Here is a 27,500-nt window from a genome sequence, read left to right on the forward strand (position 1 = left end):
CCCCCCTCGATGACATCATCGGCGTGACTCCGCCCCTCGTCTCGTCCTGTACGCCTGTGTGAACCGCTGACTCTATGAAGCCTCCCGCTGATGAACTCGCCGCCTGTGTCTCTTCCTCCTCCTCCTCTTCCTCATCTCTCTCCTCTTCCTCATCTCTCTCTTTCCTCTTGAGGCATGTGACGGCTCTGCGCAGACGCTGGCTCCGGATGCCCTGCTTCTCCTGCTGCTCCAGGCGGAAGAACGAGTCGATGCGCAGCTGCGTCTGCACACACACAATCACAATACACACCAAAACAACACACACAATCACAATACACACCAAAACAACACACACTATTGTCTGTGAAAGAGTCTCGCTGCGTTTACTTGATCAAGACATGTACACTACCAGTCAAAACGTAGGTATGCATTTATTTAATTAAAAATACAGTACAAATTATGAAATATCATTATAATGTAGATCATCAGTTCTCTATGTGAATATACAGTAAAGTGTAATTTATTCCTGTGATCAAAGCTGAATTTATCATCATTACTCCAGTCTTCAGTGTCACATGATCCTCCAGAAATCAGTGTAATATGATGATCTGATGCTCAAGACACATTTATGATTATTATCAGTGTTGAAAACAGTTATTTCATGATTCTTTAATGAATAAAAAGTCCAAAAGTACAGCATTAATCTGAAATAAGAAGCTTTTGTAACATTAAACACTACCGTTCAAAAGTTTGGGGTCAGTAAGAATTTTTATTGTATATTTTTGGGGGAAATAAATAAAATAAATCAATACTTTTATTCTTCAAGGAGTAATTAAATTGATCAAAAGTTACAGTAAAGACATTTATAATGTTACAAAAGATTATATTTCAGATAAATGCTGTTCTTTTGGACTTTCTATTCATCAAATAATCCTAAAATAACTGTTTTCATCACTGATAATAATCATAAATGTGTCTTGAGCATCAGATCATCATATTATACTGATTTCTGAAGGATCATGTGACACTGAAGACTGGAGTAATGATGATAAATTCAGCTTTGATCACAGGAATAAATTACACTTTACTGTATATTCACATAGAGAACAGCAGATTTACATTATAATAATATTCCACAGTTCTACATGACCTGTGTGCTCTTCAGTGGCTGACCTGTTGAGACTGAAGCTGCTTTAGCACCGGCTGCAGAGTTTCTTCAGTCTTCCTGCAGTTCCAGCCGAAGCGGCTCAGGCAGAACGTCACTCGCTAAGGACATATTCTGCTCTTTTAGACAGTAGTGCGAATGTTAAAGGGTTAGTTCACACACACATATAAACTCTGTCAGTAATTCCTCTTCCTCATGTTGTTCCCGTCAGACTCTCCTTCATCTTCGGGACACAAATGAAGATATTAGTGATTAGATCTGAGTCTCACTCCTCCAGAGGCTTCTGTTGTAATTGAAACTTGCTGGCCCAGAAAGTTAGTAAAGACAATGTTTAAAATAGTCCGAGTGACTACAGCGGCTCAACATTCAGTTTATCAAGCGATGAGAATACTGTGTGCGCAAAAAAATAAATAAAATAAGGACTTTATTAAACTCTTGATGTTCTTCTGTGTGTTCCTCTGAGTGAGTTCACGTAGTGTAACAGCGCAGCGCTTCTGGGTCGTACGCTAGAACAGAGGCTCACTATTGGCCGACGCTGGTCATGTGTGTGATGCTGGCCAATAGTGAGGCTCCGTTCTGCCGTACAACAAAAACAACATGAGGGAGAGTAATTACAGACAGAATTTTCATTTTTGGGTGAACTAACCCTTTAAAAGTTGGTTAGATAGGTTGTTTTAGTGATGGATTTGTATTAGTGTATTGTGTGGATGTTTAATTGTGATTGTAAACTTTCCCTGGGAATCGAACCCATGACCTTGGCGTTGCATGCGCACACGCTCTACAGTTAGAGCCGCAGGAAAGCCACAAGTTTTTAATTGTACAAATCACGTGTGTTAAAATGCAAATATCACACAGCGATGAGCATGAAGGATATTCTTTGATGAGCTCCAGGTGTGGGCGGCCCCAGCTGAACGAGGCGTCTGATTGGTCGACGCTGGGATGCAGGTACGCCTGAGCCACGGAAGGGTTGGGGAAACCCGGATGAAGATGAAGATTCCTCAGTTTCTTCTTGACTTTTGTGTCTTTGGGATTGGCAGCCATTTTCTTATTCTCCTGAGCCTCAGTCCACCATTCACTACATCAGCCAGAACACACACACACACACACACACACACACACACACACTTAATGATATTTGACATAAAAAATATGGTGTCTGATACGCAGGTGTGTGTCTGATACGCAGGTGTGTCTGATACGCAGGTGTGTGTCTGATACCTAGGTGTGTGTTTGATACGCAGGTGTGTCTGATACGCAGGTGTGTGTCTGATACGCAGATGTGTGTTTGATACGCAGGTGTGTTTGATACGCAGGTGTGTCTGATACGCAGGTGTGTGTTTGATACGCAGGTGTGTGTTTGATACGCAGGTGTGTCTGATACGCAGGTGTGTGTTTGATACGCAGGTGTGTGTCTGATACGCAGGTGTGTCTGATACGCAGGTGTGTGTCTGATACGCAGGTGTGTGTTTGATACGCAGGTGTGTCTGATACGCAGGTGTGTGTCTGATACGCAGGTGTGTGTCTGATACGCAGGTGTGTTTGATACGCAGGCGTGTGTCTGATACGCAGGTGTGTGTTTGATACGCAGGTGTGTGTCTGATACGCAGGTGTGTTTGATACGCAGGTGTGTGTTTGATACGCAGGTGTGTGTCTGATACGCAGGTGTGTGTCTGATACGCAGGTGTGTGTCTGATACGCAGGTGTGTGTCTGATACGCAGGTGTGTTTGATACGCAGGCGTGTGTCTGATACGTAGGCGTGTGTTTGATACGCAGGTGTGTGTCTGATACGCAGGTGTGTGTTTGATACGCAGGTGTGTGTTTGATACGCAGGTGTGTCTGATACGCAGGTGTGTGTCTGATACGCAGGTGTGTGTCTGATGCGCAGGTGTGTGTCTGATACGCAGGTGTGTGTCTGATGCGCAGGTGTGTGTCTGATGTGCAGGTGTGTGTCTGATACGCAGGTGTGTGTCTGATACGCAGGTGTGTGTCTGATGCGCAGGTGTGTGTCTGATACGCAGGTGTGTGTCTGATGCGCAGGTGTGTGTCTGATGCGCAGGTGTGTGTCTGATACGCAGGTGTGTGTCTGATGCGCAGGTGTGTGTCTGATACGCAGGTGTGTGTCTGATACGCAGGTGTGTGTCTGATGCGCAGGTGTGTGTCTGATACGCAGGTGTGTGTCTGATACGCAGGTGTGTGTCTGATGCGCAGGTGTGTGTCTGATACGCAGGTGTGTGTCTGATACGCAGGTGTGTTTGATACGCAGGCGTGTGTCTGATACGCAGGCGTGTGTTTGATACGCAGGCGTGTGTCTGATACGCAGGTGTGTGTTTGATACGCAGGTGTGTCTGATACGCAGGTGTGTGTCTGATACGCAGGTGTGTGTCTGATGCGCAGGTGTGTGTCTGATACGCAGGTGTGTGTCTGATACGCAGGTGTGTGTCTGATACGCAGGTGTGTGTCTGATGCGCAGGTGTGTGTCTGATACGCAGGTGTGTGTTTGATACGCAGGTGTGTGTCTGATACGCAGGTGTGTGTCTGATACGCAGGTGTGTGTCTGATACGCAGGTGTGTGTCTGATACGCAGGTGTGTGTTTGATACGCAGGTGTGTGTCTGATGCGCAGGTGTGTGTCTGATACGCAGGTGTGTGTCTGATGCGCAGGTGTGTGTCTGATACGCAGGTGTGTGTCTGATACGCAGGTGTGTGTCTGATGCGCAGGTGTGTGTCTGATACGCAGGTGTGTGTCTGATGCGCAGGTGTGTGTCTGATGCGCAGGTGTGTGTCTGATACGTAGGTGTGTGTCTGATACGCAGGTGTGTGTCTGATACGCAGGTGTGTCTGATACGCAGGTGTGTGTCTGATACGCAGGTGTGTCTGATACGCAGGTGTGTGTCTGATACGCAGGTGTGTGTCTGATACGCAGGTGTGTGTCTGATACGCAGGTGTGTGTTTGATACGCAGGTGTGTGTCTGATACGCAGGTGTGTGTTTGATACGCAGGTGTGTTTGATACGCAGGTGTGTGTTTGATACGCAGGTGTGTGTCTGATACGCAGGTGTGTGTTTGATACGCAGGTGTGTTTGATACGCAGGTGTGTGTTTGATACGCAGGTGTGTCTGATACGCAGGACAGGTGTGTGTCTGATACGCAGGTGTGTGTCTGATACGCAGGTGTGTGTTTGATACACAGGTGTGTGTTTCCCACCTGAGCTGAAGGAGCGGCTCTAATCCAGCGCCGGGAAACTCATTGAGGATCTCCATCCCTGTGACGAACCCAACTCCCGGGATCCCCTCGGTGTAATCGCTGCCCAGCAGATACGCCAGGTTTATCAGTTTACTCCTGTCCAGACCTTTAAAAATTAAAAACATTGAGTGTTCATCAGAGGGGTCCAGGACTTTTGTCGAACTTGAACCACAAATACACAACATTTTTTTTTATGTATTCGAGGAGTTTTGTGGTTGACATTAAAAAAGGTATCAAATTCTTCTCTCACGGATCAATTTGACTCCCATAGGAATTAATGGAATGTGAGGAATGTTTCAGTTCACACAGAAAAACCTAAAAATGCTCAAAGTTCAAACTAAAAAGCTAAAACTTTACTAAAACATGTGTATCTGAATGCACACTGAGGAGTAACTGACTTTAGGACCCAGAGGAACAGCTCATTTACCCATCTAGAGTCATGAAATATCATCTTAAATTATTTTTATATTAAATGTAACCCGGATTGATGAAGGCCAGAGCTCACCGAGCTGGTTCTGCATGTCAGCGGACTGGTAAAGCTCCACGTATTTGTTCTGGCTGAAGAAGTTCCTGTAGACGTGGCGTCCGCCGAAGAGCCAGATGTCGCTGTCGTCGGTGATGGTGCCGTGCGTTTGGTCGAGCCGGTCCAGCGCCGCACACTGGGCTTCGGCCTCCGTCGGCGCCACCACGAACGGCACGCCGAACAAACGCAGCAGCTCCTGAACAAGCATCAGAACACACCCTAATGTCAGCACACTACTCATTCAATTCTGTTTTGTAGGAGATGTTGCATTGTGGGACACACATTCTATTGTATGTGACCCTGGACTACAAAACCAGTCTGGAGTCGCACGGGTATATTTGTGACAATAGCCAACGGTACATTGTATGGGTCAAAATGATTTATTTTTCGTATTGGTGTCGCATGAACTCTGACCTGAGACTCTTGGCACATCTGTCCGGTGACGCTGGAGCTGCTGCGCTCCTGATGCTGTTTCTGTTCTCTCAGGATCATCTGCTCATCCTGCAGATCTCTGTCCATCTGCAGCAGATCCTCCTGACACACACACACACACACACACACACACACAGGTTTGTTTTACGATACTTGTGAGGACATTCCATAGGCTTAATGATTTTTATACTGTCCAGACTGTATTTTCTATTCCCCTAGGCCAGGGGTAGGCAAGTACGGTCCTAGAGAGCCGCTGTCCTGCAGAATTTAATTCCAACTTCCAACCCTAATCAAACACACCTGAACAAGCTAATCAATGTCTTCAGGATTACTAAGGCTACAGGCAGGTTTTTTTCAGTGTTGGAGCCAAACTCTGCAGGACAGCGGCTCTCTAGGACTGAACTTGCCTACCCCTGCCCTAGGCCTACATTAACCCTACCCATCTCACACACACACACACACACACTGCAGACACTCTCTGGGAGCCTGTGAGATTTACCATGTCGATGTGATCCCACTCAGCGGCATCAGGAGCTTCATCCACGGCCTTGTCGACGTCATCCCTGTTATCTTCCTCTCTGCGCTCCTCTTCCTCTCTGCCCTCCTCTTCCTCTCTGCCCTCCTCTTCCTCTTCATCTGAGGGGCTTTTATCGGCTTCTTCTGCTCTGGTGTGAGATTGCTCTGCTTCAGACGGTTCCTCCACATCAGACACCTCGATAAAACTCTCTGCGGAGACCAGATGAACAGGTGTGTGAAGCACTCGAAGCACTGTAAAAACCTCTTTAAAAACATCCTTTAAACCAAGCGGTTCGTGAGTTGATGAAAGCTAATGGAAAAGGCTAGGCCTGAAAATACACCAGGGCAGGAAAGGGTGCCTAAGGAACAGGGAAGTCGCATCGAGAAGGTACAGGGCGAGTCAGTCGACAGAAGTTCAGCAGCAGGACACACTCCACAGTCTGCAGGACATCAACACCCCTGTCCCACACGAGGAAGAACAAGGCACAGGAGAGCAACCTGAACCCAGCAGAGAAGAAGATCCAGGGGCGAAGGCCATTAGTCAAGCGGCCAAAGGCCTGCGACAAGACGCTGTGGAAGGAGGTCAACACTGATCTCTGTAACACACTGGAAGGGATCAGAGGTACAACCATGAAGAATGGGCGACCTTATCTATGCCTATGGGGTGGACCGGTTCGGAGTGGTCTTGAGCGGACTTGACTTGACTTGGTTGAAGGCAAACGAGCTACTCCGTTAATCCCCACCAAATCCAGAAGGCAGATAGAAATAGACCGCATAGTCAAGGGGAGGAGGCAGCTGAAGAAGCAATGGAGGAAGGCCACAGAGGAGGAGAGGGAAGAGATAAACCTGCTGCAGGAAGAGAGCAGGCTTGCAACACTGAGGAGAGCTGAAAACCTTCTGAGGAAGCGCAGAAGGAAGGTGCAAACAAGATCACGCTTCTACAAAGATCCCTTCAAATTTGTCAAGAGTCTCTTTACAAAGGAGAAGAGCGGAAGTCTCTCAGTGACAAAGGCCGACCTGGAAGAACATCTGAAATATTCCTGCACAGATGACCGACACCAGGACGAAGTTACGCTCCCTCCTGACATGCCACCAGTCAATCCACCAGAGCACGAACTGGATATGTGTCCGCCTGTCCGCCCAGGTGGAGTGAGGTCGAACAAACCGTGTGTAGAACAAGAGCCGCATCACCTCCAGGTCCCAACGGACTTCCATACAGGGTCTACAAACACACACCAGAAGTCCTTAGATTCCTCTGGAAACTGATGAGAGTTGTGTGGCAAAAGAAGGAGATACCAACGTCCTGGCGGAGAGCCGGAGGGATCCTAATCCCCAAGTAACAGGACTCATCAGAGATCGGGCAGTTCCGCCAGATCAGCCTTCTAAACGCAGAGGGAAAAATCTTCTTCAGCGTGGTCGCTCACAGGCTGGCAAGATACAATCTGATTGACACGTCAATCCAGAAAGCAGGGATCTCAGGCTTCTCCGGTTCTGGCATCAGATCCAGATCGCCAAAAAGGAGGGAACAGATCTTCCTGGATCTCGCGAACGCCTTTGACTACTTCAGGGTCCCAGCAGCGCTCACAGCCCTTGTCAAGGCCTACTTCGAGGACATCCAACTCTGCTTGACAACAGCAGAGTATACAACAGCATGGCAACACCTGGAAGCGGGAATCATGGCCGGCTGCTCCGTCTCCCCGCTGGCCTTCACCCTGGCCATGGAGGTCATCCTCCGGGCCTCTCGATGGACGGTTGGCGGACAGCGAATAAGACCAGGGCTGAGGCTGCCCCCGCTCAGAGCCTACATGGATGACCTGACAACTCTCACCACGACTAAGGTTTGCACTGTGTGGCTACTAAAAAAGCCACAGGAAAACATTGAGCGGGCTCGCATGAAGATCAAGCCGAGCAAGTCCAGAAGCATCTCCATTATCAAGGGGAAGCTGTCAGACCACCGCTTCCACATTGACGAGGAACCAATTCCAACGGTTTTCGAGAAGTAGGGGTGCACGATATTGACAAAATGTGATATTGCGATATCGATAATGAATATTGCGATATCGATAATTAATTTCGATATTTCAATTCCGATCGTTCAAACCACTTCTGGAGGTCTGGGCCGCATTCGAGACGAAACTGGACAAGTGCATCTGGTTGTTGAAACCACATGTAAATTTTACTCCAAACAAAAATGCTAAAAATTAAACGTGTGTGAGCGTGTTATAGGCTATATGTCATGTTATAGCCAGATATGACGACGCTACTGCAGCCGCATCACCGCAGCGGAGCATCGATTCATCAAGCCAACGTGCAAACAAGCGAGTGACGGCGATTAGCTTTGGAGCGAGTAGCGACTAGAGTCATATTGAGAGAAACAAAGTGTCTTCTTTCTGACCACTGTGGGAAATCTGTAGCATGAAAAGTGAACCCTCTCCTTGATTGCATGTTGTTTATGGAGAATTCGTGCCCTCGACGTCCAAGTCCAGCTTTGGACTAAATGTTTTTAGAAAAAAATATTTTCCTGCTGTACAACAATGTGTGTGTGTGTGTGTGTGTGTGTGTGTGTGTACCTTCAGAGCTGCTTTGCTCCTCATTATCTTCTTCGCTCTCGGGTTTGTTTTCTTGCGTTCTGTCTGTTCTCAGATCAGAGGAATCACTCGGGTGTCTTTGCTTCGGATGCTGATTTACTGCGCCGTCTCGTGGCTCACGGGTCTCTATAGGAAATAATAATAACCAATCAGTGTATTTAGACTTATTTGCACTTGCTGTAAGTTTAAACATCCCTAAATGTGTTTAAAAACACTTAAAGCGGTGCTATAATGCCCTTTTCACAAGATGTAAAATAAGTCTCTGATGTCCCCAGAGTGTGTTAGCTCAAAATACCCCACAGATATTTTTATATAGCATGTTAAAGTTGTCAATCTTAAGTTTATCAAGCGACGAGAATACTTTTTGTATTGAAAAACCCTAAAATAATGACTTTATTCAACTACAACTTCAGAACGTAGGCTCACTATTAGCCGACGCTGGTCAAAATACCTTCATTATCATTATTTTGCTCACTCTCGGGTTTGTTTTCTTGCGTTCTGTCAGTCCTCAGATCAGAGGAATCGCTCGGGTGTCTTTGCTTCGGATGCTCTCGTGTCTCAGAACTGGGAATAAGAGGAGTTTCGTCCTGATTCTGTGACTCTGAAGCCTCGTCCTCGTCCTCTGAGCTGCTCGTGATGACGTACGTCTTGTGTTTGCGGGCCGGCGGATCCATCATGGCGTTCTGGATGGCCTGTAGAGTTCGAGGCGACACACGTCCGTCTTCATCATCAGATCGGGTCGTTCTGCGTCTCGTTTCTTCTTCCTCAGAGCCGCTGTCCATCATGGCGTTCTGGATGGCCTGAAGAGTTCGAGGAGACGCCGGAGGATCTTCCTCATTAGCACAGGAGGAAGAGGAGGACGAAGGCTTGTTCTTCTCGTCTATCTCGTTCACGGGTCGCCACAAGGGCTCGGGTCTTCCTTTCGGCTTCGCTTTACGATCCCACGGGGAACTGGACCACGCCGCTGGAGCCGACTGACTCTCCGGAGCGCTGGCTTTCTTCTGAGACCCTGAACAATACAACAGAAGAACAGAAAAAGGTTATTGTGTCGTATTTTAGGAGGACACGCAGATTTAACTTTTTTTTATTTTTTATAATTGTATTCATCAAGGACGCATTAAATTGATTTAAAAAAAAATGTTTTGATAAAACATGTTAATGTCACAGTTCTTTATCAAATAAATGCTGTTCTTTTGATCTTTCTATTCATCAAAGAATCCAGAAAAATAAAATGTATCACAGTTTCCACAAAGAAATATGAACTGTTTACTATGGAAGCTTGTCTTCACCACAGAATAAAAGATAATTGCGACTTTTTATTACACAATTTTTAAGTTTTCCTCAGAATTTCGAGTTTATATCTCACAATTCTGACTTTATGAACACACAATTGCGACTTTATATCACGTAAATCTGAGATAAAAAGTCTGAATTGTGAGATAAAAAGTCAGAATTGTGAGATAAAAAGTTGCAATTGTGTGTTCATAAAGTCAGAATTGTGAGATATAAACTCGCAATTCTGAAGAAAACGTAAAAATTGTGAAATAAAAAGTTGCAATTACCTTTTCTATTTTTTATTCTGTGGCGTAAACCAGCTTCCATAGTTTACAACATTGATACTACGGTAATCATAATTGATCAAAAGTGACAGTAAAGACATTTATAATGTTACAATTCGATTTCAAATTTGATCTTTCTGTTCACCAAACAATCTTGACAAATAAAATGTATTTGCAGTTTCCACAAGCATATGAACTGTTTTCAACACTGATAATATTCATAAATGTTTCTTGAGTGATTTCTGGAGGATCATGTGACACTGAAGACTGGAGTAATGATGATAAATTCAGCTTTGATCACAGGAATAAATTACACTTTACTGTATATTCACATAGACAACAGAAGATTTACATTACAATAATATTTCACTGTTTATACACTATTTTTGATCAAATAAATGCAGCTTTGGAACATAAAAAAATCGTTCCGATGCCAAACGACTGAACTCTAGTTTAAATTATCTCAAAGCTGAATATGTTGTTGAATATATGCTAATAAGTGTGTTGTTTTTGGACCCTGACCTGTTATTGAGAGTATTTTTTAAATGTTTTAGTGTATGTGATACTAAATAATGTATGTTTTTTAAGTGTTGTGTTGACATGATATGAGCTGAAAGCCACTTTGACTGGATGTGTCCAGACCTTTGATGAGTATGTAGTGTGCCGAGTCCTCAGACACGAGGCGGCGCGTCTCCACGTGTTGACCTTTGCCCCCGCTCTCCTCACAGCCGGTGTGGTTCATCTCCTTCTGCACTCCCTCCAGACGCTGGTTGAGCTTGTTCCTCTGGAGAAGACCCGCCAGCTGATACTGAGAGAACTCACCGGACCTCTGAGAGACCAGCATATCAGGTTTTATTATCAAATAAAAGTTGATTGATTGATTGATTGATTAAGTAATTAAGTAAAACTACAATGTACATTTCCAGAAGAAAATGTGAATGGTGCTTGCAGTGGCAAAATCGCCACTCGGTTGCTAGGGTGTGGCACATGATTGCATACGAGCCAAAAACCATGTCTATACGATGTTCTGGTGGTGAGATATGTCTTATTCATGTTGTTCAGGTGGTTGCTAGGGCGTTGCTAGGGTGTTCCGGGTGGTTGCTAGGGTTTTCTGGGTGGTTTCTAGGGTGTTCTGGGTGGTTGCTATGATGTTGATATGCGGTTGCTAGGGCATTCTGTGTGGTTGGTAGTATGTTGTTATTAGGCGGTTGCTAGGGCGTTGCTAGGGTATTCTAGGTGGTTGGTATGGTGTTGCTAGGTGGTTGCGTGGGGTATCCTGGGTGGTTGCTAGGCAGTTGGTAGGGTGTTCTGGGTGGTTGCTATGGTGTTGCTAGGTGGTTACTACGGTATTCTGGGTGGTTTCTAGGCAGTTGCTAAGGTATTCTGGGTGGTTGCTAGGGTGTTCTGGGTGGTTGCTAGGCAATTGCTTTTGAAAATGATTTTTTAAAACCTTAGCAAAAAATAGTTTTTGTATCATATACAAATAAATGTGAATTGAATAGTAGAGCCCGAAACCGACATCAAGACTTTGTAAAAGGACACAATATGGGCGCTATAACTCCAGTCATTTTTGCTTCTCCAGTAAATCCATCTTGATATAGGAATGTTTGGATATGTGTACTGGAAAACAAGGCGTGTGTGAGTGAGTGGCATCACCTCCGGGGGTTTGTGGTAAAGTGTGCGTCGCCGCTTGTTGAATTCCTTCATTTCCTTCAGGATTTCGTGTTTGATCTCCGGAGGCATGAGGGAAAACTCCTCAGAGTTGATGTCGACGGAGTTAGGATTGTGATAGATCTCCTCCTGAACAACACACACAAAATACCGGTTTATACTTTACTAATCTGCTAAATAATAATACATTTTATTTATATTGTGCTTTTCTCAAACCCAAAGCTACACAGGAAAATGATAACAAAGACATCAAACCAATAAGAAAGGAAAAAACAGGAATAAAATAACAAAAAAGTACAGAAGTAACAATAATCCACTCAAGCACAATAAACAGCTTTAAAAAGATGAGTCTTTAAGACTATAAGGCATGAAGATATAATAAACATTACATCTCCTTTGAAAAGCATTGTATAAATGAATATAAATGTGATTCCTCTGACCTGAAGTCTGCTGTAGGTCTGCAGTGCTTCGTCTCCGTCTCGTTCCTCCTCTGAACTACAGACACACTTTCCTTCATTATCATCATTATTACAGATGCACTGATATTAAATTAATATCCACATAGTTTGATTAGATACCGACAGTTTGGTTTTTCTTATGGAAAAAAAATCTCTCCCAAATAATGCTGTAAATATACAGGGAACACTATACATTTGGTACACTATAGTATTGGTTGCAGTTATTCTATATATAATATTTGATATAATAATTGCACTCACATAAAAGCTTGAATGTTTGTTTACAACTCAGTTGCACAAATACGGTAGTTTTCATAAGCACTTGTCTTCATGGCAGATTTATTCAAACATACATATATAATTAACAGTAAATATTTTTTTTAATTTTTTTTTATAGTTTGTGAATAAAAGTTCACAAGCTGTTTTATTGACATCTTTCCACGGTAGAAACACTGATTGAGAGATTACATGAGACATGATACGGCTGTACTGTATCTTTCAACAGACCTTCTGATATTCATGCATGTTTTTCGAGATATAGTTCGTATTAAAGTGGATAAAAAGTTCCGGGGTTCCGGTCGGTGACATGTCACATTTAATTAGACAACATTTTAAGGAAGTGTAGTGCAAATATCTTTATATAATTATACTTCCATTATAGTTAACTTTCTTTCCAGTGCAAAACAATAATACATAAAAAACAGCTAATAAAGAAAATATTAGCTGTTTTTTTTTATGTATTATTGTTTTGCACTGGACAGAAAATATTGCACTCAAATAATGCATTCAAGCAATACAACACCTGTATATATGCACATGGAGAATCTCACAGAAACAAATAAACCTCCAGACTAAGCACATTGTGCAGCTATTTTCCCATTCAATTCTATATTTTCGTGCTCTTTTTCGCCGGCTGCTCTGAGGTAACGTTAGTCATTTTCACATTTCCCGCTGTTGTCACTTGTCGTCATCTGTTTTTGTTTTCTTATCATAGCCAACAAATGTCTTCGTTCATAGTCTGACATATATTAGAAGCTATGTGTGTGTCTGTCATTGATTTGCACTGAATTGATTCTCAAAAATACGGAACAAAGTGCGTTCCGTATCAGTTCAATACGGAACAAGACTTTTATGTGTCAAATACGGGACGATTCCATATTATACGGAATGGTTCAGTAGTATATTCCTGCACAACCGGAGGCTGCAGTTTTAGGACCCCAGTTTTAGGACCGCAGTTTTAGGACCCTAGTTTTTTGTGACAGCGCCACCTACCGAACTGGATGATATAGCGGCGGCTGCTGTTTCAGGACCGCAGTTCTAGGATCCAGGTGGTTTAGTTTACATAGTATCAAGATCCACCTTGATCCTAAGTTTCATAAGAAAATATATATATGTTTTAACAAATAAAATTATGGAATAGAATAGCTCCTGCAGCAGGTGGATTAGAGCAAGTAGCATCAAGCTACACGACACAATTTAAAAGATTAATATTAAACTTTTACTTAAAGCTCACTTTAAACCACCATCGAGTAAGATAGGATATTTGTACCATATTCCGGTCGCGGTTTAAAATGGTTTTAAGTCATAAAAAGATGTTGAAATATGGTATAATAAAGCAATTTATATGCAACTAATGGCTACCTTGCTTGGCAATACTGTAAACATTCTTAATTCATATGAAAATACCCCAAAATTGCACGAAAATCACAAACAAACCACATATACTCGAAATCGTGCATTTATTAGCTTCTTGTTTCGGTTGAAGAGATGTGTCTTAGCTTTGTTATCACGGATAACAGGACCGCGTCATGCAGAAGGGCAGGATTATTGTCACGTTGAACCACGTGAGATGATTGACAGCTGTGCAGCGAATGAGACTTGCGTACATTACTGACGCAAATCAGGAAGAGGAGACCCAGATCTCTCTGTGTTCGCTGTTTGAGTTTTATCATAAACACTATCGAGTCTTAAATCTTTCTAATGATGCTCAGTTTGTCCAGATAAAATAAGTAAGAGTGTGATGTTTTAAGGAGTAATGAATGTTGAACAACAATCTGTTGTGATTAACAATGTGATCTGTTATCTTTGCCGCGAAAAGGGTTAAATTTGTGTTTTTGGTAATCCAGTTCTGTAGGTGGCGCTGTCACAATAAACTAGGGTCCTAAAACTGCGGTCCTAAAACTGGGGTCCTGAAACTGCAGCCTCCCGTTGTGCAGGAATACCCTTCTCGAATGGTTGGCAACCCTAGGCGCGCTACAAATGTTTAGTAGAGGGAAAAACTACATATCTGGCAACCCTGGCTCGAACTACGGTTGATTTATAGAGCCTGCTTTTATGTGGCTGTTTTTAACTGTTAATGTCGTTCTCGAGCAGCAAGCGGGCCGGACCGCATTAAGGTTTCTGTTAGAACGGTGTCGTGTTAGCGGCCGCTAAGTTAATAACTAATGATCTTTACAGCGGAAGTGAATCAATCAGAACTAACTTTATCTGGACAGTAACTTTACTCTAGATCTGCTGTGAAGCTGAACACTGTCACTGTAATCTCCTGTGATCTCTGTAAAGCTGAACACTGTCACTGTAATCTCCTGTGATCTCTGTAAAGCTGAACACTGTCACTGTAATCTCCTGTGATCTCTGTAAAGATGCTGTGAAACTCTGTATTGCTGAAGCGCTGTATAGATGATAGTGTTAATAATGGCTTTTATCGGCCGATACTGATTGTTGGCCGATACATCTGTGCATGTCTAATCATCATGTGTTGTCCTGGATCTCACCTCCTCTCGTCTCTGTCCTCATCATCCGGAGGAAGCGCGGGAAGAACGTACATGTCGTCCTGATCATCTCGTCTCACAGACGACAGGCTGGGAACCGGCTCTTCACTGCGGGAACAAGACAACAGCACGTTCCAGTATGAACCTGGAAAAACTAGATATGGTGCAAAAGTTCATTTATTTCAGTAATTCAACTTAAAAGGTGAAACTAATATATTATATAGACTCATTACATGCAAAGTGAGATATTTCAAGCCTTTATTTGTTATAATTGTGATGATTATGGCAGATTATGAAAACCCCAAATTCAAAATTAGAATATTGTGAAAAGGTTTTCATAATCTGTACGCCATAATAATCACAATTATAACAAATATAGGCTTGAAATATCTCACTTTGCATGTAATGAGTCTATATAATATATTAGTTTCACCTTTTAAGTTGAATTACTGAAATAAATGCACCATAAACTTTTGCACCATATTCTAATGTTTCCAGTTTCTCCCGTAGATGTGAACATGAGTTAAGGCTCGTACCTTCGATCCCCGAGAGCGGCTTTGATGGCCTGTCTCTTCAGGAACGTCTGAAGGAGTTTGTCATTGGTCTGTCTGGACTCTCGGCTCATTTCCTCACGTCGTTGTCTCCGGATCGCCTAAAAAACATGTTCAGAATGCCGTTATTCCTACCGTCATCCTTCCCTCGGGTCATTTTGACCCGGAAATCACTTTTGAAAAATGTTTTAAAATGTAGTGTTCATCGGAAGGGTCCAAGACCTCAGGACTTTTGTCGCACTTGAACCACAAATAGACACAGAAAAAATGTCATGGATTCGAGGAGCTTTGTGGTTGAAATTTTAATTTGGCAATTTGACCCTCTTAGGAATTAATGGAATGCTTCAGTTCACCTAGAAAAATCAAAAAATGCTCAAAATTCAAACAAAAAATGCTCAAAATTCAAACAAAGATTATTGTATAATGTGTACATGTGTGTCTGAACGCACACTGAGGAGAAACTGGCTTTAGGACCCAGAGGAACAGCTCATCTGCTCCATATAGAGATATAAGCACATCTAGACTCATCAATTATCAGCTTATTATTATTAATTTTCCACAAGAGGTCAAAGACACACAATGTAAGATATTTAGAGCTGAATTAAAAGGGTTATGCATGAAATTATGAGTTATTTTGAATTTAAGTTGAAAGAATGTGAGGAATGTGCTCAAATTACTATTTATTTATTATTTATTTATCAAATCTAGTCATTTAAAGGTAAATAAAATAAATAGAAAACAAAAATTACATAAAAAAATTGAACAAATATTATAAAAATGAAATAAAATAAGCTTTCTGAAAAAAAAAACATAAGTACAATTTTAGGGCTTCGGGTCATTTTGACCCGCGAGAGGATTTGTTCTAAAACGCGGGGGAAGGATGAGGGTTAATCTCAGAAGCATCTCGACGTTCATGTTTAACACTCAGATACACAGCTCACCAGCGTCTGCTTCTTGAGCAGCGGCGCGTCTCCATCGTACACGAACACGGGTCTGATGCGGAAGAACAGCAGCTTGCAGAGCCGGTGGAAGAGCGTGAGCAGATGAGCGTTCAGAACCGCGTTCCCGTCTCGATCGCGCACGCCTTTGACCGCCTGGTTCAGCCAGATGCTGATGTCTGTCACGGGGAGTCACGGATCACAGCCGACTAATCATGAGCTTTTATTAAAGTCAGAATCTTTCTGTGTGTGTGTGTGTGTGTGTGTGTGTGTATATACGGTTGTTTTGGACCATTCTTTTGACATTTCTAACATGCAGTCAAACGTGACACTCAACAAACCTCGGCAGTTCAGATATTTCAAGTGTTCTAGCTCAAGCACACCCGGTGTAATTAATGAGGCCCTTGATGTATGTGTGTGTACGTATATATACACACAGTTGTGAGCTAAATTATTCACCCCCATTACAAATCAGGTTTATTGGCAAATTATACAGACTTATAGTCGTTTGCAATGAAAAAATCAAACAAAAGTAACTGAAATAGCTCAACACAACAATGTTTCAAGGGGTTTCCACAACTGAAAATGCAACTTTTAACGAGTTCTGCCGTAAAGGATACCGACAGCCAAGATCTTCCCCTCCAGCGTTTCCGGATTGATGGGTTTTCCGGTGCTTTCCAAGAGCTTCCACAGTCCATGAACTCCCATCACACCTGACAACAGCAGGAAAACATCATCATCCTCATCCTCATCATCATCATCATCTCACACAGTGTGAAGCAGAAAAGCTCTGCTAGTTGCATAAGAAAACATGCTTTGGCAATTTATAATTCTGATTAATTAATCAGGTTTGATCAGATCAAGAAAATAAAATTATGACATACATTTTTTCTTTTTATGAGGAAAAAGTTTAAGATTCAAAATTATTTGACTAAAAGCAAATCATTTTGAGGAAAAAAAATGTTTTATTACGAGATTAAAAAGTCATAATTGTGAGATCAAGTAAAAAAATTAAGTCAGTTTCGACTTGTTATGTCATAATTATATAACCTAGTAGTACATAATAATTTTGACCTCATAATTACGACTTCGTATGTCATCATTTTGACTTTTCAAACTCATAATTTATGATTTAATATTTCAGAATTTGGACTTTTTACTCAAACGCTCCTGCACAAAAACAAGATAGTGCTAATAAACCTATTATTTGTGATTAAAATGAATCAATATTCCAACATACTATTTATGCGTATTTCTGATTCTAACGGGCTCGTTTATTATTCACAGGCTAAAGAACAAATGTTTAAATTATGATACTTTATAAAAATCACACACAGACCTGCTCACAGCTTCAGAATCATAACATCCGGTCCCGGTCGCAAGTAGCCGGAAACACGTACTGAGCACTTCCGTTCGGCCTCGATCAGCTGCTTCCGCTTGTAACATGGGTTTAAACCGTTTAAACGCGACTCTGTGAGGTACGTGGCAATATTGATTATGAATTTTGAAACATCAATATCGATCACTTAGTACGTTCAATCATTAGTTCGTGATTTTATGAGATTCGCGCCTTTACATGACGTGATCGGTTCAAAAATCTCGAAGCGACTGCTAACAGTTAACGTTAGCTGTCTCAGAACTAGCCAAACAAACAAAGATAAACATTTATAGTCTATGAGATAAACTCGAGACTGTGTTTATTAGCAGCGCGTGTTCACGTTGTGGAAAAACTGATCGTTGACTAACAATGTAAATTAACTAGTTGTGTGGAGTTGACTAATGTAAACATCGTTCATCGACAAAATATAATAATGATGAATTAATCAACACAATAAACCAGCTTTACTTGATTAATCTCGACTAACTAATGCGTGTTTGTCTCTTCTGAGTTGTTACATCTATATTTAAACACACAAAGGTTGAGTTACACCAGTGAACAATAACATCCTCGATGTGTTCATGCTTTTGCACAGTAAGAGTCTCTTCTGCTCACCAAAGCTGCATTTATTTTATCAAAAATACAGTAAAAACAGTGAAATTTTATCCCAGTGTAGATCATCTGTTTTCTATGTGAGTATCTATCTAGTAAGTGTAACTGATATCCTGTGATCCGAGCCGTGTCCTCAGGTGAACCGAGAGCTGAAGAAGCTGCTGGTGGCGTCGGTGGGCGATGACCTTCAGTATCACTTTGAGCGACTCTCCCTGAAGTGTCAGCAGAGTTGTGTCATCTAGACTCTCTCCTGTGAAGGCCTCATCGACACGACAGCCATCGGCACTGATCCTCAACAAGCCCGTCTCCATACCGGCCTGACTCCGATCTTCAACCAGATGAACTGGATAATATTCTTAAAGGTTAATTCCGGTATTTAACACCTTGAGTCTATATTGTAGTTTGTTTTGGATGAACAAGAGTGGTGGACAACATTTTTTTGACAATGGTTCCTCTCTCGAGTTTTTGACTATAATAGAATTGGCCATGGACCAATTTAACATTGGAGTCAATGGGCATGTCCGAAAATGTCATTAAAACAGCCAATAATGTTCGTTTACAAAACTGTGCAACTCACCGAGTGGTTAGTGGTGTTCCTTGATGTTCCAGAAACAAAAAGTGTTGCGAAATACAGTTTCTGTCGTGTTTTATTCGTCATTTTGTAAAATCCCATTGAATTCTGTTGAAGGACTGAGTGCTGGTTAATATAAATGCGCTACCGGAAACGGAAAGGGGGCTGTTTACATTTGGTCGATGTCGTCTTTTTGCTCGCTTCCGTTTCTCATAAGGCTAGCGAGCAGAGCAACTGTGCTCCGGGAGAGTAAGCCAAATAAACCAACAAAACCTTGAAAATATTGAAAGACGTGACCACTGACCAGTGCAATATGAAGTTGAACTCGACTGTGACCGTGAGTGTCCCGCGAGACATAAACATCGGTTATCGCCATCAAGTGGTCGGGAGTGTGCTAACGCTTCAGATTCAAATATTGAGCGGAAGTTACACGGTTGTGAAGTGTCTGAAAAAATAGTTCCACTATAGCAAAATAAACGGATTGGAATCATATATTGCGACGATATATTGTTTATAATCATCAACGAACATCACTAACCACTCGGTGAGTTTAACAGTTTTGTAAACGAACATTATTGGCTGTTTTAATGACATTTTCGGACATGCCCATTGACTCCAATGTTAAATGGGTCCATGGCCAATTCTATTATAGTCAAAAACTCGAGAGAGGAACCATTGTCAAAAAAATGTTGTCCACCACTCTTGTTCATCCAAAACAAACTACAATATAGACTCAAGGTGTTAAATACCGGAATTATCCTTTAATGTTCTGATCCAATCTGACCTCTGACTTATAATGCTGCCCGAATCATAATCATAAACTATTTGCTCGTTGGCCAGAGGAGAACTGAGACTGAGTCTGGTTTCTCCATTCTGTCACTGATGGAGTTTTGGTTCCACTGTCGCCTTTGGCTTTTGTCTTACTTAGTTGCGGACATTTAATTTAATATTCATCAATATTATTGATCTCCTGCACTGACAGCATTATATGAGAACTGAGCTGGAGGATGACATCACAGTTTCTCCAGAGCGGCTATATATATATATAAATGAACTAAATGAGTAACTTTTTTACGACAGAAATGAGCCATCACTGAACTTACTTAACCTGGACTGTGACGCTATTCTCTTCTGGAATTAAACTTTGTTGCATTATTATCTATCTCTGTAAAGCTGCTTTTAAACGCACTGTATTGTATAAATAAAGGAGGCTTGAGTTGATACATCCAGGTGTGCAGTCCGATTCAGGATTTTATAAACTACATCCTTTTAAGAAATGTAGAGGCACAGTCTGTCATCATTTACTCGCCCTCATGTTTTTGTCCATACAATGGAAGTCAATAGGGTCCGATGTCGTCTTGTGTTCCACAGAGAGTCATTCGTGTCTGGAAGAAACTCGAGGGAGAGGTATACTGCCCCCATCTGGTATGGAATGTGGAGTATGACTTGATTTTTTTGCCAGACAATTACACATGGCACCTTTAACATTATCAGAGACAAAAGCTAAAGTCCGACTCCTGAATTGCTTGACTTAAAGGATTAGTTCACTTTTAAAATGAAAATTCTGTCATCATTTACTCACCCTTAAGTTGTTGTCAGTAACCAGACAGTTTTTGGTTCCCATTGACTTCCATAGTATATTTCTTTCCTACTATGGAAGTCAATGGGAACCAAAAACTGTCTGGTTACTGACATTCTTCTAAATATCTTCCTTTGTGTTCAGCAGAGGAAAGACATTCATACAGGTTTGAAACAACTTAAGGGTGAATAAATTATGACAGAATTTTCATTTTAAAAGTGAACTAATCCTTTAATCTTCATCTATGCCTTAAATGCTAAAATCAGTATTCTAAAATATGTTTATGTAAGAAAGCATATCTGAAATAGATTCCTAAAATGTGTTATTCTTCAATTGTATTGTTTCTTACACGATATGAACATCTTGGTCACACTTTAGTTTAGGGTCTAATTCACAACACTATTAAATAACTATTAACTAACTCGTGCCTCAATAACTCATAATTACTGCTTATTATTAGTCCGGTTCTTTAGTTCAGGGATTGTGGGATTCCGGGATGCAGAATATGATCCTGCAGAATAAGGCATTAATATGCGCTGTATATGTTCTAATAAACAGCCGATGTCCTAATCCTAGTAATAAGCCTGATAATAAGCAACTAGTTAATTATGAGAATTGAACCCTAAATCTTATAATAATATTTCTACAAACGCCAGTTTTCCTGCATCACTTTTGGCCACTTCTCGTTCTGTATACGCTTTTAAAATTAGCTTTAGAAAAGCTATATAATATATTGTATATCTGATTATTATTCTCTCCATCTTCATAACAGATGCAATTCTAATGCAAGAATTATGCAAGTAGGTCATGAAGCAGAAGAGGGGAAGTCACGCTGGAAACCTCATCTGTGGGCAGCACTTCCTGTGTGTGAGTGAGTGTGTGTGTGTGAGTGTGTGTGTGTGTGTGAGTGAGTGTGTGTGTGTGTGTGTGTGTGAGTGAGTGAGTGAGTGTGAGTGAGTGTGTGTGAGTGAGTGTGTGTGTGTGAGTGTGTGAGTGAGTGAGTGTGTGTGTGTGTGTGTGTGTGAGTGTGAGTAAGTGAGTGTGTGTGTGTGTGTTCAGGTCTCCAGATCCCGCAGGACAGCACAGATTCGCTCCGTAACGTCCCACACACACACACACACACACCTCATTTAAGATAACAAGTGCTCCTCGGGGAAAAGGTTAGCGTGGAGTCCTGCTGACTGACAACCCAACCAACACTAAATGCCTTTGAAATGGACCCTGAACCCTGTGGATGACTTGAAACATGACAATGTCCCAGCAGATCGCTGTCCCCCAGTGACCGCACAGGCCTCAGACATCCTGCATTGGCCAGATAGTCGAGCAGAGGGGCCTTTGACTCCTCAAGGTCCTCAAGGGTTGTACTTTCAGAGACCTAGCATCACAAAGAGCAGCAGGATGGCTTTATGGAGGCTACTTATTTGTCTTATAATGTATTAGTAAGAACCGGGACACTAGAGGTCTGCATAATCACATAATGCCCAAGGGTTCCCCAACACTTAATAGAAGAGCAGTTTTACCCACATTTCTACAATGTGATAAAATACACTTTGCTGACTACACTCGGATGGACTGACACTAGCTCTCACATTGGGAAACAGCAACATTGTAGTGTTACCTCAGTCTAATGTAAGTGTGTCTACTTGTCTAATGTCTAACTACAGACCTTTTTGACTTTATCCAAGAGTTCGGTGTCAGCTATTTCTTCTAGTCTAGTCTTCTAGAGAGGAAGTGAGGTGGTTGACCTCCATGTACTAAGCTTGCAGCAATGAGCAATGAACAGTTAGCATTGGAAATTATTTATATGTTATTTAATAGCCCAATTCATTTTATTTTATTTAATAATGAGTCTTTATGCATTAATCAATATTCCATTTATTTTCATTCCATTGTTTTGCAGCTCTAAGAGAGGACTGGTACTGTACAGCTGGCAGAGCCATTGCTGCAAGCTTAGTACATCATGGAGGTCAACCACCTCACTTCCTCTTCCTTTCTGCGGAACTGTGCACGAAGGGCAATATGAAGTTAAACCCGGTAAAAGAACCATTTCAAAGTTGTCTGAATACGCCACATCTACTGCATCATGCTGAGATCCATGAGATCGTTTAAGTTTAGATGGACTGGAGTGTCATAGAGCGAAGTTATCTCTTGCAGCTCAAAAACAAAGGGTGTTTTTCAGTAAAATGGCGAGAAATAAGTTTCCAAGAGTTCACAAACTACATCTAACATTGATTCCACACAACAAAAGTCATTACTTTATTAATTTGGACTAGTTTTGTTCCTCATCATCAGTAGATCTCGGTGTCACAGGTCTGTGGTCTGTGTGGCTGTTCTAACATGAAGCTGTGAGACATATAAAGGATGAGCTGAGACTCGCGCGGGGCAGGACTTCACTGTTTCTGTGTTTTCAACATCTCCAGTTCTTTCATACCTGTGACACACACACACACACACACACACACACACACACACACACACACACACACACACACACACACACACACACACACACCTGTGACACTGAGAGATGGCGGCAACACTGGGGATATTGGGGATCTGTCTGCTGTTCAGTGGTAAGTGAGACTTTAATCTGTTTGAATCTGTGAATAAGTGTGTGTATTTACTCAGATCCTCGTGATTCAGATTCACACACGCACACACTCACACACACACACACACACACACACACACTCACACACACACACACTCACACACACACACACACACACACACACACACACACACACACACACACACACACACACACACACACACACACACCTCACCTGTTCCTCCGACTGCAATGGCTCGACACTAGAGATAATGAAGTCTTCTGTTTCATCGAGGAAAAGACTTCATTAATATTACTCTATTACTCTATCATTTCATCATCGATATCTCAAACTGTCCACGCTAATCTCACACTCGCATGTTCATCAGCTGCCGGCTCATTTGTGTCTGAAACATCTGAGACAAAGATAACACTAACATGAATATAAGGAGAACTCCATTAATCTCGTGATAATTGCAGAAGCCACATGTGAACAGTAAAAAATTTAATTAATTTACATGCATTTCCATCATAACTTTACAAATATGTTTCCAGCCTCAGGCTGCTGGTGCCGGTCAAAGGGTTTGGAGTGATTAAGATGTTTTTATGTTCCTCAAAGTCTCTTCTACTCACCAAAGCTACATTTATTTTATTAAAAATACAGTAAAACAGTGAAATATTATAATGTAAGTCATCAGTTCTCTATGTGAATATACAGTAAAGTGTAATTTATTCCTGTGATCAAAGCTGAATTTATCATCATTACTCCAGTCTTCAGTGTCACATGATCCTCCAGAAATCAGTGTAATATGATGATCTGATGATCACGACACAGTTATGATTATTATCAGTGATGAACACAGTTGTGCTTCAGACTTTTGCTGAAACCGTCATGCATTTTATTTTTCAGGATTCTTTGATGAATAGAAAGTTCAAAAGAACAGCATTTATTTGTAAAAAAAAAAGTAAAATAATTTGTAACATAATTTATACATGTTTTTACTAACACTTTTATAACTATGCAATGCATCCTTGATGAATAAAAGTATTAAAAAATTAATGACCACAAACTGTTGAATGGTAATGTAGCACAGTTTCCACAAAAATATGAGGAAGTAAAAAGTGTGTGTGTGTGTGTGTGTGTGTTTCACAGGAGTGCGGGTCACTTCTTCGGCCATGAGTGTGACTATCGCAGCTAAACAGTATAAGATTGCCAGAGGTGATGATGTGGTGATACCCTGCGCATTCACACCGCAGCCGGCGGCTGAGAGCGTCCAGATCACGTGGACAGCAGCTCCAAATGCGCCGGGAGATCCAGTGGTACTGAAGCACTAGCATCCGCTTCATCCGCCACTCATATCCATGTGTGTTCATGTTGAGTTGGACTGAACTTGTTCTGTTTTTTTCACAGATCAAAATCCTCTCTTTTACCAGTCCCAGTAAAACTAACCCTAACCCTAACCCACCGAAGGTGCAGACGAAATATAAAGGCAGGGCGATTCTAAAACAAGACATCACGGCCGGGAGAGCAGATCTGCAGCTCTTGAAAGTCACTAGCGCAGACACGCGCGTTTACGAGTGTGGAGTTGAGAATAAGGATAATGAGGAGGACGGTGGGTCTGCCACGACCAGTCTCATAGTCTTGGGTAAGACACACACACACTCACTCTCTCTCTCAACACACACTCACTCTCTCTCTCTCTCACACACACACACACACTCTCTCTCACACACACACAGATCTGCTGGACACTTCAGAGAGATGCTTATGCAGAATGTTATCGAATGACTCGACTACTTGCCACATAATAAATGGGGCGATGGTTTAGACGTCTATTAGACTTTCACTGACAGCCCAAATCTTGCCTTGTTTTAGTCTAGACGTCTGGCTGTGTTTGGACGGCTATTAGACGTCAGACGTCTGGCTGTGTTTGGACGGCTATTAGACGTCAGACGTCTGGCTGTGTTTGGACGGCTATTAGACGTCAGACGTCTGGCTGTGTTTGGACGGCTATTAGACGTCAGACGTCTGGCTGTGTTTGGACGGCTTTTAGACGTCAGACGTCTGGCTGTGTTTGGACGGCTTTTAGACGTCAGACGTCTGGCTGTGTTTGGACGGCTATTAGACGTCAGACGTCTGGCTGTGTTTGGACGGCTATTAGACGTCAGACGTCTGGCTGTGTTTGGACGGCTATTAGACGTCAGACGTCTGGCTGTGTTTGGACGGCTATTAGACGTCAGACGTCTGGCTGTGTTTGGACGGCTATTAGACGTCAGACGTCTGGCTGTGTTTGGACGGCTTTTAGACGTCAGACGTCTGGCTGTGTTTGGACGACTATTAGACGTCAGACGTCTCGCTCTGTTTGGACGGCTATTAGACGTCAGACGTCTGGCTGTGTTTGGACGACTATTAGACGTCAGACGTCTGGCTGTGTTTGGACGGCTATTAGACGTCTTTTAACCTGTTAAGCTGCAACCCCACTTTTGAAGATCCCCAGAAACGTCATACCCAAACTGAAACAGATTCAGTTCATGAACCCTTTGTACTAAAAGCACAAGTATGATCTCATTTGAAAGCTGACACCTGGCAGTTTATTGTAAATATATAATTAATTATTGTCATAATGAAAAAAAAAGAGTTATAAATAGCTTCAGAGTTTTGTAAAGTTATTAGAAATGTATTTTTGTGAAACATCTTCTTGAAAATAAAATTGAAGTTGGCACTGTATCAATCTAGAATTGCACTCCAGCTAAAGCCACATGTCTGACCATGTTTTATTTAAAATCTGAAGATGATAACTCTAAAACTCTGTATTTGGTTAAATGTTTTTCAAGATCATGTCATATGACTTTATTCTGATTAGACTCTAAAATGCAAACTTGTGTTTATTGTCATATAAGCATATATTCAGTCTATTGTCTCTATTGTTTTGTGGTGCAAACGAGCCCCATTCAGTGTCAGTCTCTCCTGCTCACATGCACACCTCTCCAGCCGGCTTATGGCCATAAATATGCCTTTCTTTTGTCTGCATTATAATTACTAACGACTGGCTATTCACGCTGTTTCAACCCCTCATTTCTTTTATCAAAGTTCTCACTTCACATTTAAAACTGTATCAAATGCCCTTCTTGAAAAAATACACATTTCAATAAGCATTCCTATTTAGAAAAATTCATAAAAATAACAGCTAGGTGGCAGGTGCACCTGGGGCTAGCTAGCATGTTAGCTTAGCACACCATCAATACACGACAATTTATGAGATTAAAACCATGTTTGTGCTTCAAACTTACTTTATAGCGCAAGTCGAGTGTTTTAAATAACCTTCTGTGATCTGATTTGGCTTCAGATAATAAAATCAGACAGAAAATATATTATTTTATAGTATTCTGCACGATGATCAAGTCTACATCGATTAGCATTACATTATAAATATAATCTATTATTATGAAAATACCTGACATGGTTTGAAGAACACAGGTAAATCAAATAGCATTGCAATCATGTTTATTGTCTTCAAAACGTCTTTATCTGCATGTTACAGCGATCTCTGAAAGCTTCGTTTGTGTCAGGGACGTCCTGGAATGTCACATGATTATGACTTCTTCATGTGTTCCATATATGGACAATCCTGTGCATATGGCGCCCTCCGGCTGCTGGTATGGATTGAAAACACAGTACATCAGAGTATCCAGCGCACATAATTATTACATCGACGCATTTGGGTATACATTCAATAAATATTATTCCTGTCTATAGAAATCTGATGTAAACCTATGAGAATCTATCAATATTTCTCAAAATCTGCACATTTTTGAGCTAAAAGCCCTGAGGGACGTCGGTTGAGCCAAAAAGTGAGACAGAGAGTGAGATAACGACAGCAAACAAGAACAAACAACAGAGGAACAACTTGGAATCGGGTAAAGACTGATTTTTTTACTATGAAATACATTTTAATAAAAGAAAGAAGACTTGAACCTGTGGATTATCATCTGGCTACTGGATCACCACTCGATCAGCTAACTGGAGTTTTCCCTCCAAAACGTGAAAGGCTTTTTTAATTCAGAAACAAATGAAATCAATTAAATATTTAAAAAAGCAGCACATAGAAGTGAACTGAAAAAGAAAGGCAAAAAATACTCAAAAAGACGAAAAATGGTTTGACTCAGACTGCAAAACATTAAGAAAACAACTTAGGAAATGATCAAATCTGAAACATAAAGAACCAAACAACACTGACATAAGAACTGAATACTTAAATATATATAAACTAAAAATATATAAAGACAAAATTAGAGTGAAAAAGCAACACCATCTGACCAAAAGTATACAAGAACTAGAACATTCAATAAATCAGAATCAGTTCTGGGATATGTGGAATAATCTGAGCACCACAAAACCACAAGATGGAGAAATCT

At 41.6% G+C, this 27,500-nt stretch overlaps 3 protein-coding genes across 9 annotated transcripts in view; 2 read left to right on the plus strand and 1 right to left on the minus strand.

Moving 5' to 3' along the window:
- ercc5 (excision repair cross-complementation group 5) overlaps positions 1 to 27,500 on the minus strand; it is a 33,071-nt gene that overhangs the window by 435 nt on the left and 5,136 nt on the right. For 2 of the 6 annotated variants that reach the window (XM_079615833.1, XM_079615834.1), the window contains exons 2-17: positions 17,014 to 17,106; positions 16,397 to 16,572; positions 15,441 to 15,556; positions 14,908 to 15,012; positions 12,116 to 12,170; positions 11,661 to 11,804; positions 10,647 to 10,833; positions 8,897 to 9,454; positions 8,428 to 8,571; positions 5,841 to 6,067; positions 5,324 to 5,443; positions 4,892 to 5,105; positions 4,348 to 4,492; positions 2,019 to 2,219; positions 1,153 to 1,237; positions 1 to 262 (exon numbers count right to left, since the gene is read on the minus strand). The exon at positions 1 to 262 is cut by the window's left edge and continues 355 nt beyond it. In XM_079615833.1, coding sequence (XP_079471959.1) covers positions 1 to 262; positions 1,153 to 1,237; positions 2,019 to 2,219; positions 4,348 to 4,492; positions 4,892 to 5,105; positions 5,324 to 5,443; positions 5,841 to 6,067; positions 8,428 to 8,571; positions 8,897 to 9,454; positions 10,647 to 10,833; positions 11,661 to 11,804; positions 12,116 to 12,170; positions 14,908 to 15,012; positions 15,441 to 15,556; positions 16,397 to 16,572; positions 17,014 to 17,101 — 2,827 coding nt within the window. In that variant the 5' untranslated portion in view covers positions 17,102 to 17,106. Of the gene's footprint in view, positions 263 to 1,152; positions 1,238 to 1,716; positions 2,220 to 4,347; positions 4,493 to 4,891; positions 5,106 to 5,323; positions 5,444 to 5,840; positions 6,068 to 8,427; positions 8,572 to 8,896; positions 9,455 to 10,646; positions 10,834 to 11,660; positions 11,805 to 12,115; positions 12,171 to 14,907; positions 15,013 to 15,440; positions 15,557 to 16,396; positions 16,573 to 17,013; positions 17,107 to 17,732; positions 17,922 to 27,500 lie in introns of those variants that run through there. The other 4 variants (XM_079615836.1, XM_079615832.1, XM_079615835.1 and 1 more) reach the window with 4 other exon arrangements.
- Positions 17,823 to 27,500, plus strand: part of blzf1 (basic leucine zipper nuclear factor 1) — a 30,333-nt gene continuing 20,655 nt past the window's right edge. The window contains exon 1 of one of the 2 annotated variants that reach the window (XM_079615841.1): positions 17,823 to 17,843. The gene's annotated coding sequence lies outside the window, so the exon portion shown is untranslated. The other variant, XM_079615842.1, reaches the window with a different exon arrangement.
- Positions 22,881 to 27,500, plus strand: part of LOC307000330 (cell surface A33 antigen-like) — a 9,392-nt gene continuing 4,772 nt past the window's right edge. The window contains exons 1-3 of the mRNA XM_079615843.1: positions 22,881 to 23,106; positions 24,238 to 24,404; positions 24,496 to 24,730. Of these exons, the coding sequence (XP_079471969.1) occupies positions 23,061 to 23,106; positions 24,238 to 24,404; positions 24,496 to 24,730 (448 nt within the window). The 5' untranslated portion in view covers positions 22,881 to 23,060. The remainder of the gene's footprint in view (positions 23,107 to 24,237; positions 24,405 to 24,495; positions 24,731 to 27,500) is intronic.

The sequence above is a fragment of the Phoxinus phoxinus genome (genome assembly GCF_949152265.1).
Source record: "Phoxinus phoxinus genome assembly, chromosome: 6".
Taxonomy (NCBI): domain Eukaryota; kingdom Metazoa; phylum Chordata; class Actinopteri; order Cypriniformes; family Leuciscidae; genus Phoxinus; species Phoxinus phoxinus.